This window comes from Micromys minutus, assembly GCF_963924665.1.
Source record: "Micromys minutus genome assembly, chromosome: 9".
Taxonomy (NCBI): domain Eukaryota; kingdom Metazoa; phylum Chordata; class Mammalia; order Rodentia; family Muridae; genus Micromys; species Micromys minutus.
The window spans coordinates 54324304-54341297 of NC_137978.1; the positions used below are offsets into that span (position 1 = coordinate 54324304).

General features: G+C 50.5%; 1 protein-coding gene across 1 annotated transcript; it reads right to left on the minus strand.

Annotated features, from left to right (window-relative positions):
• Positions 1 to 3772: 3772 nt before the first annotated feature.
• NECAP2 (NECAP endocytosis associated 2) lies at positions 3773 to 15929 on the minus strand. Its single transcript, XM_080920584.1, has 8 exons — positions 15800 to 15929; positions 12729 to 12829; positions 11073 to 11177; positions 10907 to 10988; positions 9943 to 10051; positions 7239 to 7416; positions 5406 to 5490; positions 3773 to 4813 (listed from the first exon to the last, which is right to left on the minus strand). The coding sequence occupies exons 1-8, from the start codon at positions 15889 to 15891 to the stop codon at positions 4765 to 4767; spliced, it is 801 nt and encodes a 266-aa protein (XP_080776710.1). The 5' UTR covers positions 15892 to 15929; the 3' UTR covers positions 3773 to 4764.
• Positions 15930 to 16994: the final 1065 nt, after the last annotated feature.

A 16994-nucleotide genomic window follows, 5' to 3' on the forward strand; every position in this document is an offset into this window, starting at 1 on the left:
TATTATATATGAGTACACTGCAGCTGTCCTCAGACACACCAGTAGAGGGCATCAGATCTCATTACAGATGGTTGTGAGTCACCATGTGGTTACTGGGATTTGAACTCAGGACCTCTGGGAGAGCAGTCGGTGCTCTTAACCACTGAGCCATCTCTCCAGCCCCTAATCAAGGATTTCAAGGTGGCATTACAGATTCATAAGGGTGACTAAATCCAATGATGGGCATACCAACAAGGAGAGGGGACAGAGAGGAAGCCATGAAAAGAGGCAGAGACTAGCATTGTACTGTCAGAAACCAAGGATGCTTGGGGCTGCCAGAAGCTGGACACAGCAAGGATTCTGGCCTTTGAGGCCTACCTAGATTCCTAGTGGCAAGCTTTCTGCTGTTGTTTTAGAGGCAAGGTGAAGTGGAAACTTGAGGGTTCTTTGGAAAGTCGGTCGGTTTTGTGGGGCAAATATGTGAAGGAATGTGTTTTGTTAAAGTGGACACAGGTGAAAGGCTGAAGCAGACTAGTGAAGGGAAGTTTAGCTGAAGCAGACACAGGACAGAAGGTGCTCTGCTAAAGTAAGCACGTGAAAGGACACATGATGAAGAATTCTTTGCTAACAACACACATGTATTGTTCCATCTTACACTTCATAGTGAAGCTGCAGATTCCATAGAGAGAAAAGGCACCCAAAAACTTCTGGTGATATGCTGCAGTTTCTTGCCGCTTCCTCGGACTCCAGGTGATTGGATGCCCATTCTGAGACAGAACCCATGCTGAGGCAAGACATGTGGAGGACACATGATGTTTGAAGAGGATAAATTAGACTCCATGGAGTGACAGCTTGACTTGCTGGTACGGCTAGCTGTGCAATGCTTCTGGGAGTCGTATCTTTGCTGATCTTCACTTCCCTGAGAGAGGCGCGGCTGAGAACTTCTCCTGGTGTCCATCTAGGTCCCTTCTGCTCACTCGAGCTGAGGCTGAGGCCTGGTTGTCTTTGCTAGGTCATATTAACTGCTGTTGCTAACCCGACTCTACTGAACTGGACTGCTGGTGTAGCCAGTAAGTATTTGTGAGTGGATCGAGCTGCCACTACCAACCTGTGAACTGAACTGCCGATTTCCAGACAACACAGATTGGAGTTGCCCCAAAGAACCTTTCTAAACAGGTCCACTTCCCCCCATCCTTTCTTCTTCACTAGCTCTGGTGGGTGGTGGACTACAAGGGAAGTTAAGGCCATCATTAAAAAAGGATTGGACAAACTAAACTTACAAGGTCTACTGTAGCACTGGCTGACCTCAAACCTAAGTGGTCCCTCCTGCCTCTCTGCCTTCCAAGTGCTGGGTTTAGAAGTGAGTATCGCACCTGCTGCTGCTTAACTGTCTCATGTAGCCTAGGCTAATTCCCAACTCCTTACAGAGCTGAAAATGCCTTGAGTTTCGCACCTGCTGCTGCTTAACTGTCTCATGTAGCCTAGGCTAATTCCCAACTCCTTACAGAGCTGAAAATGCCTTGAGTTTCTCATCTTCCTGTCTCTGCTTCCCAGATGTTAGGATTACAGGCTGGGCTGCTGTGGCAGTTGGACGTACTGAGGATCAAACCCAGGGTTTCATGCATGACAGACACTAGGCAAGCACTCTCTCAGCAGAACCACACACCTCTTCCATCTGCCCCTTTTGTAGTGCAGCGGCCAGAACCCCAGTCCAGAGACAAATGCTCAGTGCCTCAGTTTTGACAGGTCAGTGCAGGCCCGGCTTTCTGGACCCTCTGTAAGGTTACAGAGTGTTGGCCAGGCCCGGGGCCTCTCTCCAAAGTTTAATTGGGAAGGTCCAAGCTCAGTGGCTGTTAGCACCGAGTCTTACAGGACGCTGCTGGACCACGCTTGGTTTCTCCCTGGCTGTCACTGGCCAGTTCTTGCCACTCTACAACATGCTTCTTCAAGGCAAACAAAAGAATTTCATTTAAAATTTCTCAGTAAGAGGTTGCCAAAAAAAAAAAAAAAAGTAAGTGTGTGTGTGTGTGTGTGTGTGTGTGTGTGTGTGTGTGTGTGTGTGTGTGTGGTGTGTGTCTTTGGCTGACCTGGAGCTATGTAGATCAGGTTGGCCTCAGACTCAAGGATTTGCCCTCCAGGGTTCTGTCATTCTGCCCCACATGGGATGCTGTAATCTCACGAGACATAATCACATAAAACCTTGGACCACTACTACTGTGTTCTACTGGTTCAAAATGGGGCTTCCATTTGGTAACAAACAGCAAACTTCCCCCCACCCCACCAAATCCCTCAAAGTGGTGCTCCTCAGGTTAGGGCCCCAATAACCTTCATCCCTGCCCCAAGCCAAGGTGCTTCACCACCTTGGTCAGCAGCTCAGATCACCCAACTGTAGAAAACCATACTTCGGACAGAGCTGTGAGGTAGCTAGTGCTATACCACAGATGCTCCGACACCCTCTGCTGGCCTCTGGGGGTACAAGGCACATGTACGCTCAGACTTACATGAAGGCAAAATATTCTCATAAAAAACCAAAATTTTAAAACAAAGTGAAGGGCAAACTGAGGACAACAGCTGACACACAGAGAAGAGAAAGTGCAGTGGTCATGCTTCTAACAAGGAGACATCCTAGATCCAGAGCCCAGGTCTGGTTCCAGAAGCTGAGCACTGACCTCAGAAGATTTTCAAGGATTAAGTGGAGCTAGAGAGATGTCTCGGTGGGTAAGGGCATTAGTAGCTCTTTCAATTTCATCACCCACTTGATGGCTCACAACTGTCTGTAATTCTAGTCTTGCAGGATCTGATGCTCTGTGTCCTCCATGGCTACCAGACATACAAGCATATATTCAGGCAAGCACCCATACACATAAAAACACAGAGAAAAGCATGTGTTTGTGTGTGTCTACAAGTGCAAGTGCTCAGGGAAGTAGGAGGCACTGGATCCCTTGGGAGTTGAAATTAAAGGCAGTTGTGACCTGCTGGCCTGGTACACTCTCTTAAATGCTGAGCCATTTCTCCAGCGCTACAATGCTCCTGATACAGTCCCACCTCCACTTCCTCAAGGCTGGACTACAGGCGGGCACTACCACACCTGGCAGACTTTAGTTCTGGGCACCCTATGGGTAAGTCTGCGCATTCCAGTTTCACCGTCCAGGCACACAGAGGGCAACTGCTCCGATGGGCCCAGCCTCTGATGTTGCCAGTGGGCAGGATCCTGCAGCCCTGTCCTCTCTCCCTTGTGCTGGTGACCAGAGACTGTGGCCATAAAGCTGCCTCTTGTCCAGAACCTTTAGGCATTAGCATTTTTAAGAACACTTTTCTGGGTCTGGAGAGATGGCTCAGCGGTTAAGAACAGTGACTGCTCTTCCTGAGGTCCTGAGTTCAACTCCCAGCAACCACATAGTGGCTCACGACTATCTGGGATCCGATGTCCTTCTCTGGTGTGTCTGACAGCTGCAGTGTACTCATATCAATAAAATAAATCTAAAACTTTTTCTGCCTGGCCTCTGTGCACCTTTCACACTTGGGTTTGTGTGATAGGTCTGCAGAAACAAGGTTTCACCACAGTTTTATCCACTGAGGTTCTAGAGCACAATCAGTCTCCACTAGCGAGTGTTCTAGACACGCTAAGAGACATTTCATTCTTAGAGTGAAAGGCTCAGGGTTCCCTGAATGACAGGATACCCAGGCACCCTAGAGCTGAGCAGCCACACTGCCAAAAACATATCCATCTGAGATGTAGTACAGAAGTAAAAACATTTATTTTTTTTCATCTTTAAAACTCTGGTCCCACAAGGTCAACACAGTTTTGACCCTTTAAAAAAGAAACCTTTTAACTGAAAAGGTTATAAGGAAACTAGGAGGTTCACTGAGGAGACAGTAATTTCTTATAAATTACTACTCCTGATGGCCCGAACTTCCAGCTGACAGAGCTCCCTCCGTCACGGTCTCTGAAGGAAAAGAAGGATGCATCTACAGATAGGCTCCTCCAGAAGCCACCAGGGAAAGTCAACTGGGCCAGCTCCATCATGAACCTGTGAGCCCGGAGCAGAACCAGAAGACAGGCAGCCTGGTCTGTAATGCTTCAGTTTCCCCACAGCACTGTGCAGTTGGCTTCCGGGGCCTGCCTCATCTGAGGCTGGATGCCATGAAAACCAGGCATCCAGGATGACTCCCACTGCTGCCTCCAGGGCTCAGGGCGGGGAGAAGGGTGTGTCAGAGGCTCTCACCATTGTGGGGCCCTCACAAGGGTGCATTAGTGCAGGTCAGTGTATTAGCAGAGTAATGTATTAACATTTTCAATAAAGCCACTTAATCCTTCCAGTGTCCCCGGCAGCCCATTCAAGCCACAGCTCAGAGACTTGCTAGCAATCAGGAAGAACTCCTCTCGAAGGTTCCTGACAAAGGCTACTTTGGAAGTTCCCTGCCCAACAGCGAATCTGGGATACCTGCCGACCCGAGAGGCAGAGTTGAACCCAGGCCACAAATTCAATCCATTGTGTGCTTTGGGGGCTGTTTAATAAGGATCACCTGATGGAAGAAGGCAGGTCTGGGGTCTCCAGTGAGGAGGGTGATGAGCTTGGGGGCTCTGGAGTGTTTGTTCCTCTTCCTTGGCTGAGCAGGGCCTGAGCCCAGCGACAGTGTGGCACGGTGCCAGCTTACTGCTTCTTGTGCTTAGACAGCCAGGCAAGTAGCCAGGGGCCAGCCAGGGAGGACTACCTGCCTCCTTCGAGGGCCAGGATGAAGCAGTTCCTTCCCAGAAGTCGGCTGAGGAAAAAGCTGTACAGGTCAAAACTGGACCCAGCCAGCACCTGGCTGAGACTGGCTGGAGGGGGACCTGTGAAACAGACAGGGAGGGTGGCAGTATCCAGATATTGCAGAGCAGACAAAAGGGGCATCTTTTGGGGCAGGAGCTCTGAGCAGGCAGTCCCCAGATGAGCCAGAGCAGCAGGCAGATGTGGCTCAAGGATCCAACCTAGTCTGTGTGTGGATTTCTGCTGTCTGCTCCTTTCCATAAAACAGACCTGTGCTGACAGCTCCAGAGCCTCCCACACACCTGATAACAGAAACCTAGCATCTTCCCACACTGACCCCAAGGACAGGCCTTGGGACAAGGACAAGGCTCAGGAGATGCCTTGTCTCAAAGGTTCCATGAAGATGGTCCTGGCCTAAAATCTGGGTCTTGATTCTTGACCCAGGGCAATACTTGGTGAGAAGTGGACAAGTTTGGGGCTGGAGGTCTCAGGCAGTGAGGAACAGTGAAAAGCCTTTAGAGGCAGAAGGCAATGCTACCTAAGAGAGGGCTCTGCCCTGTGGCTGCTATGAAAATGTCTAACCAGAGCTGGTTTCTTAGCAGGTCCAGTCAGCAATTCCAGGGTCTCAGGGAAATAGCTCTGGTTCCACCCAGCCCAGCTACTGTCCCTCCTCACCCTGTAGATTTGGTGAAGTCTCCCCAGATGTCAGCAGTGGCGGCGGCAGCAGGCTTAGACTGTGGCCAGAGTTCTGTGGCACCTCCTAGTGATGTCCAGTGAGAGGAAGAAAAGAAACAGAGAGTCAGAGACATCTTTCTGGTGGTCTACTCACTACAAGTGGCCAGTCTTAGGACCCCACAAAGCTGCAACACAAGGAGACACGTTATAGGAACAAACAACTCCAGAGAGGGCCATTCTGCCATCAACATTTTCATAGGCTCTTGGTGGCCCCTAGAGAGAAGGCAGGAACCACATACAAGGCAGAGGGAAGGGTGGTAGGGAAAGTGAATCAACCCGTGTCTTTCCCTGGCTTCTGGAGTGAAGAATGCCCCCTCAAAACTCAGAGCTCCTTCCAGAAGGCCTGTAGAACTGTGTGTATTAACTGGTTAGAGCTGCAGGCCACACACTACAGGGAAAGCCTTCCAGCAGAGGCCACACAGAAGCTGACCTTGAACCTCTCCCCACAGGGACAGACCTACTCTTGGCTTCCTGGTGTCTTTCCCATGCTGCCAATGGCCACAATGCCATTTTTCCTCTGCTCAGGGCTAGAAAACCAGATAAAACCCCAAGGTCCACAATGGAAGCACTTGACAGTTTGCTGAGTGCCAAGCACGCATTATCTCATTTGAACTCCAGCACAGCCCCTAGGAAGGTCAGGGCCAGGATTAGCTGTGTGACTGTTTAGCGTGTTTTCTTAGCTCTCCTATAGCTGATAGGACTATTTCACAGTAAGCATATGAGCATGCTCACTGCAGGCCATGAGTACTGGGATGGAAGCCACAGAGAGCAAGGGCTCCATGTGTAAAATAGACCTGACAGATGGTGCTACATCTGGGTTTTCAGCTTTGTTATGGCTTATGAAGGCATTAAATGCATGTTCCACCTGTGTATCAGAATGTTACTCCACCCATCCTAAGTCAAGGAACACTTGTCCTACAGTGTCTTTGGGGCATAATTCTCCACATGCACTCAGGCAGAGACCAGGAAGCAGAGAGGGCTCAGACACACACAAGAATGACCTAAGCATTCAGACTGTTGCTCCTGTCCCTAGCGATGCCTAAGCCAGTGGCCCAGTGAGCACGCTCTGAACATAATGCTTGTAGAACCATTTCCTGAAACCGGCCAGCGGCTAATTTCCAGTCTGACACTCTCCTGGCCAGGCTCACAGGAGTGAGGCTGGAAGCCTGACTCCCACAGAGGCGCCAACATCAGAGACTCTGATAACCAGGAGCACAGGAGCTTCCTGCCGAGGTGTGCTTATTCCAAATCTGCGAACAGTGCTGTGGAAAACCCTTGTGGACACTCCCAGCCTGATGAGCGGGTGGAAAGGGACCCTCAGTCCAGCCCACTAGGAGCAGCCTCTCAGCTTCCCAGAGCCTGATGGTGGACCGGGAGCCCACACTAGGTCCCCTGCCTCACTTCTCCAGCTCACAAAGGCACACTGAGAGTTGCATCTACCTCTCTAAGAATGGTATTTTTAAAAATGTGGGCCTTGGTCACACTCTTCTTTCTACCTAGAATGCTACTATCTCTGGCCTCCCTTCAGTCTGAGCTCCTCTGGAGGGTCCCCAGATGGAGATGGTCAGGGCCCCATACATTTGATCTGTGCACCCGTAGTTCACCTTTACCTATCACATGTGAGCAGAGACCACTGACAACACACCGAGGCCCAGGCACCAGAACACTGATGACCTCATGGTCACTGACTACCAGGACAAGTGACCTGAAGGGAAAGGACAAAACCACTACTAGAAACAAAGCTGCCAGGTATGGATGAACTGCAGAACTCACCTGAACCAGAAACAACTGCTGGCTGAACCAGAGAGCCCCCCACAGACAACTGCTCGCCAGAGGGAGGGATGAGGGTCGACGTCTTGCCTCCTGGAGGCGGGGGCAGCAGGCTCAGCCCTCCTGCACTGGCGGGCCTGGCTCTTGGGGCCCCAGCTGCTCCTTCCTTCTTTCTCATGTTCTAGACGAAAGAGAAGAATGCAAGTCAGCCACTGTGCCAGAGTCAGATGCACTGGAAAACCCATGAGGACTTCCAGTCCTCAACACCTGCACAGCAAATGACGGTCCCAACATGGTAGCAGCATGAGCTATAGCCAATCGCCCCGGTTTCCCACTTAGCACCAATACGGTCAGTGTTAACGCCAGCACCTGATGTCACTTCTCAGCAGGAAAGTACACACTGGATTACAGCCACACAACATTCCGTCCCACAAACACAGCCGACTGGGGAGTGCTGACAAGGACAGAGCAGCCAGAGCATCATGCATGGCGGGGCAAGGGAAGCTGTGAGAGTGCTCTGCCGAAGCATCCAGAGGCATCCACAGTGCAGCACAGGATTCTGCAGCCCCATCCGTGTGCACAACAAAGACACGAGCTTGGCCATTCACAGCAGCAGTATCTGCAGCTGACCCAGATGGAGTACCCTAGTGTCCATCCTCAGCGAAACAGATGAACCGGGAGCACAGGCACAACGGCATGTGCCACCCACAGGGAACCACCACAGGGAACCACATGGCTAACTCTTACAGCACCACAACGAATGAGGGGGCCACATATCAAAGTGAGTACGTCTCCCACTCAACTCACAGAAACGAAGCCCAGACCCGATCCAGGGCACTGGAAGTCAGGGCAGGACAGACGCTCCCAAAGGGCTCAGTCTTCTACTTCCTGATCTGGGAAAACTCCATGCTTTTAGAGTGTGTGTGTGTGTGTGTGTGTTCATACATGTGACTGAAGGTGCATGCGAGTGTGCAGGCCACAGGTCACCCGAGTGTCATTTTCAGAAACATCACCCACCTCTTTGAGCCTGCCTCTCTCAGTGACCTGGACCTCAGCAGTTAGCGAGGATGGCTGGCTGGCTAGTGAGCGCCAGGGATCCTCCTGTCCCCTAGCACTGGATTATAAAATGTGCCACTGACACCAGCATGTTTGTGTCAGTCTGGGGACCTGAATCCAGACTCTCACACTTGCAAAACAGCATTTTACTGACAGGCACCATCTTCCCAGCCCTAAGTTTGAAAACTTCACTCTGTCCTGCATTCACCATCCTGGTGCTTTTCTGCACATGACACCTCAGTACAACATAACTAAGCAGTGAGCCGGGAACCAGCGCAAGCCACATGGATGAAGACAGCGGTCTCTGCTTGTGACCACAGCAGCAGCAAAGGTGGAAGTCCCAGCATCCTCCACATGCACCCAGTTGGGCCAGTTATTTTCAGTTCTCCTGGCCAAGTCCCCTGTACCTGAGCCTCACTCTCTCATCTCCTACAAAGGGAAGGCTGAAGTCAATGAGGACACCTGGAAAACACTACCTGGCCCACAGCTGACGCTCAGTAAATGTTAGTTTCTTCCAAGCAAGAGAAAGAATCAGTGCCACCAGTCCCCTGGATTGGACTTGCATTTTCTCTCAAGGGCCAGCTGGCCAACTTCAAGGTCCCAAAGCATCACCAGCATGAAGCAGGAGAGAGAAAGAAAACGGTAAGTGAAGAAGAAAAGCATTATTTCAGAGTCGCACACTTCCTCCGTACATCCATTTGGTCTGTGGTTCCCCCGAATGCCTCCCAACTCCACTGCCCCCTCCACTCCAGCAGCCAGGAAGAGTGTGTCGGGTACCCAGCCCACACTAATCTGTTTCTATTTGACAAGAGCTGGCAGGGGATGCTGTATGCATAGCCACACAGGAAGAAGACTCAAGAAGCCAGACAAACCCACCAGCAGAAGCTGCCCAAGACTCCCAGCATCCTCCCTGCTGCCTTTTATTTTTTTATTTTTTAAACATTTCTTTTTTAAAGATCTACTTATTTATTTAGTTCATGTATATGAAGTACACTGTCTTCAGACACACCAGAAGAGGGCATCGGATCCCATCAGAGATGGTTGTGAGCCACCATGTGGTTACTGGGATTTGAACTCAGGACCTCTGGAAGAGCAGTCAGTGCTCTTAACCATTGAGCCATCTCTCCAGCCCCCTTGCTGCCTTTTAACCCAGAGTGCTCCGAAACCTTTCTTACTCAGGCACGAGGCCAAGATAGCTTGGATAAGCTCACAGATTCTCCCGACCCACTCCAACAGCCAGGGTGGATGGAAACACCAGTGCTGGTCCTATGTGCCCCCTCTGCTCCCTCATGCCCGCCCTCTGGTCACTGCTTCCAGAAAGTCTCCCTTGGGTTCCTGCATTATGGGCCATGTGTTTCCCCCCAGAAGCCGTAGCACCAGGGCACGTTCTGGTCAGTCTCTCCTGCCATTCCGCAATCACATCCGTATGCGGTCTGCTCAACTTGGAATGCCATGGAAGCAGAGGCCCGGTGCCCTGGGGTGAGCCCGCCATGAGGTCAAGCTGCTGGATCAATTCTGGCTACGTGGATGGAACTGAGCTAGGAAGGGTTTGGGAGTGGGGAAGCTTTGGGCTGGGTGGCTTCAAGAGTTACAATCCATGGCCCACATCATAACCCCGTGACCCACGAAGCCATGTGAGGGCGGGACTCACTGCAATGTTGATCTTGATGGTCTGGCCCTCCTTGAAGCCCAGGTCCAATTTGGGGCCTTCATCTGGGTTCTGAGCTTGTTTTGCAAACTCGCATTGCTGTTTCACCCACCTGGGGAAGACCAGGGAAAGAGTGCTGAGACAGGAACAGCAGCTGCCCTGCATTCACCGGCAGCACCGTCCCTCCAGGAAGCCCGTGCTGAAGCCAACTTCCCAGCCAGTGGTTCGGATCCCAGCTTTGGAACTGTAAAGCATCTGCATGGATATAAGCTCCCCCATCAGCATGAGGGTTTAAACCAAGAGGTTCTCAATGTGTGGGTTATGACCTCCTGGGTGGTCATCTAAAACCATCGGAAAACACAGATATTTACACTATGATTCATAACAGTAGCAAAATTAGTTATGAAGTAGCAACAAAATAATTTTATTGTTGGGGGGTCACCACAACATGAGAACTGTAGTAAAGGGTTCCAGCATTAGGAAGGCTGAGGTCCACTGCTTTAGACCCTAAGTTCTAACCCCTAAGAACTAAATGAGCTCATTCATACACAGCCCCAGGTGTGAAAGCCTTTCCCTCTACCCCCTGGCATGGTCTATACCTCTGGCTCCTACCTGGACACTCTTATGTGCTGAGACAGGACAGGTGCCTAAAAGCAAAGGACACCAAAGCATCTGCAAAGTAACCTGGAAATATTAGTCCCACTTGTGACATTATAAAGGAGCAGACTCTTAGAGCCACAGGAGCCTGGCAAGGACTCTGGCAGCTGAGGAAGAGAAGGGACACCAAAAGGGCTAGACCAGGTGACACGGGCAGCACACAGCCTCAGGGGCCAGCAGATCAGAGAAGGCCACCAGGAGGAGGACTGTGTGGCTGCTAGTAGAGAAAGCATCTTTGGACATCTTAACTAGGAAGAGCATTTGTCTAGGGAAAAGGAGACAACATTCTATGTGTCCAGGAAGCACTCACTTGAAATGGTCCTGCAATGCCACGTTGAAGTCAAAGGCGTCCCCTCGGTCCCCAAAGCCAATCCCAATAAAAGCACGTCGCCCTAGGGGGTGGGGTGACATCCATCAGTCTCACGTTTCTGGAGGCAAAAGTTCTGCTCGGAAGAGCCCTGCAGACCCACGCGTACCATTTCCATCTTCAATTCGGATAACGAAGTACCTGCTGGAGTCCGTCACACTCTCCACAGCCGTGCCGGGAAACTGGTCCACTGGGGCCTGAGCAAAGAGCTCCCCTGCAAGTACAAGATGACGGAGGTAAGCTTGGGGCACCCCTTCCAGCCTGGTGGTGTTATATACTAGGGCTTTCCTATTACAAGCCACACCAGGAGAGCTGGACAGATGGGCAAAGCCCATCCAGGATCTGATCATATCTATTCTTGCTGAAGGGACAACGCCAGCACGAAGCAAGGGAAAAGCAGAGCCACATAGGGCTTATAGACCAAATGCCCAGTGAGCAGTTTTTACTTACTTGACAAGTCTTTCCAAATCAGACTACTTTAAAATATTCCCTATTTCTGGGGCTTTTCTTATTTGGGGGGTCAGGGGCGGGGGGTAGATGAAGTCTCACTATGTAGCTCTGGCTGTCCCAGAACTCGCTTACATAGACCAGGCTGGCCTTAAACTCACAGAGATCCACATGCTTTTGCCTCCAGGTGGGATTAAAGCCATGCCCAGCCTTTCCTTTTCTTAAATATTAAAACTCTACCTACGGGGGCTGGAGAGATGGCTCAGTGGTTAAGAGCATTGACTGCTCTGCTAAAGGTCCTGAGTTCAAATCCCAACAACCACGTGGTGGCTCACAACCATCTGTAATGAGATCTGTTGTCCTCTTCTGGTGTGTCTGAAGACAGCTACAGTATACTTACATATATATAATAAATAAATCTTTTAAAAAAAAAAAACTCTTACAAGGACCTCCACGCCCATACAGTAACACAAGGCTAGGGCTGTCACCACCCAGCTCAGCAGCTTTATCTGCTTGTAGCTCTAAGCCCAAGGGTGATCAGCCCATCACAGACATGTCATACCTCAGAAAGGCCTATCACCAAGGAAAGACTGTAAGAGGAGCCAGCCAGCCCTGCAGAAAGCAGAGCAGTCATAGTCCCACTGAAGAGTCTAAAACACACTAGCTCCATTTAATTTCAGAGACCAGGCAGAAAAGATGGCAGGCCTCAAGCTGCACCCTTGTGCTGGAGACGAGTAGCTCAGTTGGTTATGTGCTCACTTAGCATGCATGGCGAGGCACGCCTATCAATGTACTTGCTAGGCAGAGCAAAAGAATCAGAAATTCAAGGTCAGCTTTGACTATGCACTTCCAGGCCAGCCTGGGCTAACTGAGACTGTGTCAAAAAGAAAGAAAAGGCACGCTTGTGTAGCATTACCTTGTGAGTGAACTCTGGGCTCCCGCAGATCTAGGAGCTTTTATGCTGGTCACACTCAAAGGCGCTCTAATAGTGTCCTCAGTGATCAAGCATAGCCTTGTTCTGTTGTCTGTTCTGGGACTATAAGCATGACCACAAGGCACTGGCTAAGCCCAGTGTCTTAGAAGCAGCTGAGTCCCTAGCAATGACCTAAATGAGAACAGATGGCCTTGCAGCCTGCAGCTTCTTCTAAGCATAGCCCACCCAGCTTAGCACTTCGACACAAAGATGAACCAGAGGCCTATATCTTGTAGCAAACGGTTCTGCCATGGCGCTGAGCATCCTGGCTTGGCCAGAGCAGTTTCTCTCTTCCACAGGGGGAAACTCAGGCATCTTAGCCTAACCCATGCCCTGTGCCTTTACCAGAGGTCCTGTCCTCCAGCTTGATGTAGGCCACCTTCCCTTTCGCAGTGATCCGCAGCCGGCCACTCCATGATGGCTGGTCCAGTTGCCATTCTGAGGCCCTACAAGGACAAAAGACACTGAGCCTACTGCTCCACACCTCCCATGCTGGAAAGGAGAATCAGAAGGGTTCCTTGCTCAAGGACATGGCTGGCAGAGCTTTCTGTAAAAGCCAGGGTGGTAACTAACATCACTGTAGGTCACGCAGCCCCCACTGGGCAACTGGACTATTCTGATAATGTAATGGGACACGGCAAAAGAAAAGAAAAAAGAAAAAAAAAAAGTGTACATGCTGATTGATGTGATGCTGTGTCGCTGGTGATGGCTCAGCAGGGAAGGACACACCGCCACGCCTGACAACCTGCTTTTGATCCCTGAAACTCCACAGGGCAGGAGAGAACCGACTCTCACAGACTGTCCACTGATGGGCATTCACACGGCAGCACATGTGCACAGACAGACACACACGAACAAATACAATTAAAACAGTTCTCTTCTGAAACGGGGATCTCAATGTGTAGCCCTGGTTAGAAGGAACTCCCTCTGTAGATGATGAACCAGAGGCCTAAACTGACTTTAAACTTAGAGATCCACTTGCCGCTGCTTCCTGAGTGCTGGGATTAAAGGTATATGCCATCATGGATCCATATGTTAGATGGGAAGATCCAACTCCCCCATATTGTCTTCTGACCTCCACATAGATGTGACAGGAATGTGCCCACACAGATAAACACAATAATTAGTATATAAACTTTAAAAAAATCCTTATTGCAGGGGCTGGAAAGATGAATGGCTCAGTAGTTAAGAACACTGGCAACTCTTATTTGAGGACCCAAGTTCAATTCCCAGCATCCACACAGCAGCTAACAAGGGTCTGTAACTTGAGTCCTACAGGCTCCCCGATTGCCTCAGGCACCAGGCACAAATGTGGTACATGCAGGCAAAAACATCCACACGTATACAAAAAGTACATTTAAAAAGAAAGCCGGTAACAGGTATATAGAGAGCTATTCTTGGCAAGTTTCCTCTGAACATGGCTGTACCTCAGTAACTACACAAAATCTGAAGTTCATCACTTTTACATTAGGCCACAGTCTTCAAAATCTCCAGTCATTTAAAGTTGTAAAAAATATTATTCTTAGCTTGTGGCCATTCAAAACTGCAGGCAGTTGTAGCTTGGTGGTACTCAAAACCACAGGCAGCTGTTGCTTGCTGGCCCCTGTTCTGAAGACCACAGACCTTCACCCAAGTGGGATTTCCTTTCCAGCTTCCTTTCCATGGAGGAAGCAGCCAGGGGCCGATTGTTTCTGTTAATGCCAAGCTGGCCAGACCGACCCAGCTGGGACCCTGAGAGCGCGGAGGAAGCACAGAGGGACACCATTTTTGGTAGAAAAAGCTTAGAAGTGCATGAGTGTACAGAGGAGAAGAGAGTAGCTAGGACAAATATTCTCAAATGTATTCCAGGCCAGAGGAAACAAGGACCCTCTTCAATGCCTTCATTTGCGCCTTTAAAAGGCAATGGTGTCCGAGTTTAGCTGCAGCATCAAGGAGAAACCCCTGAACAGCAAACACCATGGGTACTTCCAGAAGGCTTTTCTGGGAAATCCTTAAGCAACTGTCAGCTCTGTAGAACTCTAGCTGGCAGCTGTGGCAGGCCCACACGAATGGAGATCCTCAGCTAACAAGGAGGCAAGCTCAGTTTCTGTTCCTCTTATGGGCGCCACCAGCTTTAGATTCAGGCTAGGGAGAGCCCCAAAGGTTTAGTCAGGGTTGGCAGTTTATTCTGTATCAAACCAGCCTGGCTGGATACTTGGTGACCCCACCCTCTGGAGGAGCAAGAGAAAAGAAGCTAACCCCAGTCTACTGAACAAAGACCCAACAGATATGGGTACACAGCCAGTCTCCTGTTTGATAAGAGAAAGGGAGATAGCTGAGGAGATGGCTCGGTGAGGAGGAGCCGAGCAAGTTTGAGGAGCTGGAGTGTGAATCTCTGGAGCCTAAAAGCCAACTAAACAGCCAACTCCAGGCTCCGTTAGGGGCTACCTCAAGGGAATAATGAATGTCGAGAAAGCAAGCCACTTGCTGGTCCTCCTGTGGCTTCCTCATGAATGTTACCTAGGCACACACACCTGCACCCAAATCATAACCAGACACAGACGACGGACAGACAGACAGACACACACACACAGGCAATTGTAGCCTGCGGACCTTCATTCTTGTTATTTGAATATTATTCTAAAGTTATCACGCAGACACAAAGTGTTTGATAAGTTACGGTTGGGAAAATTTGCTATGAGCCCGTGTTACACAAGTTGGCCCTCCAGCACACTTGTGGTACCAACTGCCTCCTGTTTCCACACAACTCAGGGACACGTTGCCTTCAAGAGCCACCATTCCTAAATAGCAACACCCCACCATAGAGTACAGGGCACATCCTGTGTTTTTCCATCTTGTTCGGTTAGGGAAGGTATCCAACTGTTAAACTTCTCTCCTAGAATAGGGAAGGTCCTCGGTTCCCTTCCAAAGACACTCAGTGTGTTTACAGGTATTTGTGTTAATTTGCTCAGGTGACGCTTACTCAAGACTAGGGCGGTGGAGTCCTCCCAGCTGCAGTTAAGTTGTGATCAGGGGTGAAACTGAAGTCAAGGAAGTCAGAGATAGGAACAGGGTCCCTGGGCTTCGTGGCATGGATCTCCCAGATGGAGCCCGGTTCCCTTCCGTCCCCTCCCGGTGGGGATTTCCGCGGGAGGCAGGGTTTTCTGGGATCCCGTCAAGACTGTCGGTTAGCGCTGTGACACGACCCGTAGACCCCCGCCGAGGGTACCCTCTGCCTCCTCGGGTCCCCAGAGGCTGGCTGTGACCGTTGCCCGAGTCCTGCTGACGGCTCACAGCCAGCGACCCCCTCCTAAGTCTGGCCCCGATGGAAGTAGCCACAGGGCTCCATCCTTTCCGCCCTTAAACCCGACAACCGGTCCACGAGTCTCGCAGTGCATGCCGGGAAGTGGGGGAAAGGTTAAGGCAGAAACGGTCACCTGTAACCACGGTTGGTTGCCCGTGGCGGGATGCGGTAGACGTGGACCTCTGGCTTGACACAGAGAACGGATTCGTACTCGCTCTCCTCCATCTCTACCGCCCAAGCTCACGGGACTTCCGGCTTCTTCCCCGCCCCTTCAGGACCGGAAGTGACGCGACGCTATGACCAGGTTCTTTCTAGAGCAGAGGCTCCGGTCCCCTGATCGCTCCCGATTGCCCTCTGCCGGGCGCCTCCGATCAGAACGTGATTCCTGGTGCTGCCTGGCCTAAGAAGCTTGAGGTGCAGACCAAGGCCAGATCCGGTTCAAACTCTCCACCCTAGGCCAGGCTGGCTGAATGGGAGAAGCCCTGCAGCCTTTCCATCCGACGGCCCTCCTCAACAGACTGTCCTCCTCCCTGCTAACCCCAGAAGGTTCTCAGGGGCTTCTAGAGAAATCTCGCTGCACAACTTTTCATAACCTACTATGTGCCCAAGTGGTTTAGTTCAACAGGAGTACAAATCAAAGTTGTGAGCTAAGATTCCTGGGTGTCTTAGTCACTGTTTTATTGCTGTGAAGAGACACTCTGTCCAAGGCAACACTTAATAAGAAATCTTTTAATCGGGGGCTTGTTGACAGTTTGGTTAGCCCACTATTACCGTACGAGAGAGCATGGCGGCAGACAGGCAGGCATGATACTGGAGAAGCAGCTGAGAGCTTTATGTCATGATCCTGGTGGGTGTGGAAGGGTCTCAGCACACAGGGATTGGGGTTGGAGGAGGGGGAAGGGGACATGCAACAGTGACCAGGGCTTGGTATGGGCTTTTGGAAAACTCAGACTATCACAACTTTTCCAACAAGGACATACATCCTTCTCCGACGTTGGTCGCTTGTGAAAAGCTAGAATAATGCAGATTGGGAATCGAATTGATTTTGAACTATCTTGACCCTGTAAATAGCCATTTATTGCCCGCCTCTGTATGTGACCTAAGGTACTTGCGACTATTAGGTAAATCCTTTGGAATGTCCAAACGCCAGCTTTCGTCAGTGAAGAAAAACTAAGAATGCCACTAAATAGCATCTAAGAGCCATAAGTGACATTTCCCAGTTTTGCTGGGACTCACCTGCCTGATGTCTCCGCCAATGGTTTGAAAAATGCTTTGGTTTATAACTATGTTCTCATCACTGTGGTGGTCTGAATTGAAATGACCCCCCC

What these genes read in the sequence shown, in the direction of transcription:
- NECAP2 (XM_080920584.1), bottom strand. Translation starts at nt 15,891, where the DNA reads ATGGAGGAGAGCGAGTACGAATCCGTTCTCTGTGTCAAGCCAGAGGTC. An exon ending in GCATTGCAGGACCATTTCAA is followed by an intron (nt 10,052 to 10,906) that starts GTGAGTGCTTCC and finishes GGTCTTCCCCAG; the next exon opens with GTGGGTGAAACAGCAATGCG. An exon ending in CCATCAAGATCAACATTGCA is followed by an intron (nt 7,417 to 9,942) that starts GTGAGTCCCGCC and finishes TCTTTCGTCTAG; the next exon opens with AACATGAGAAAGAAGGAAGG.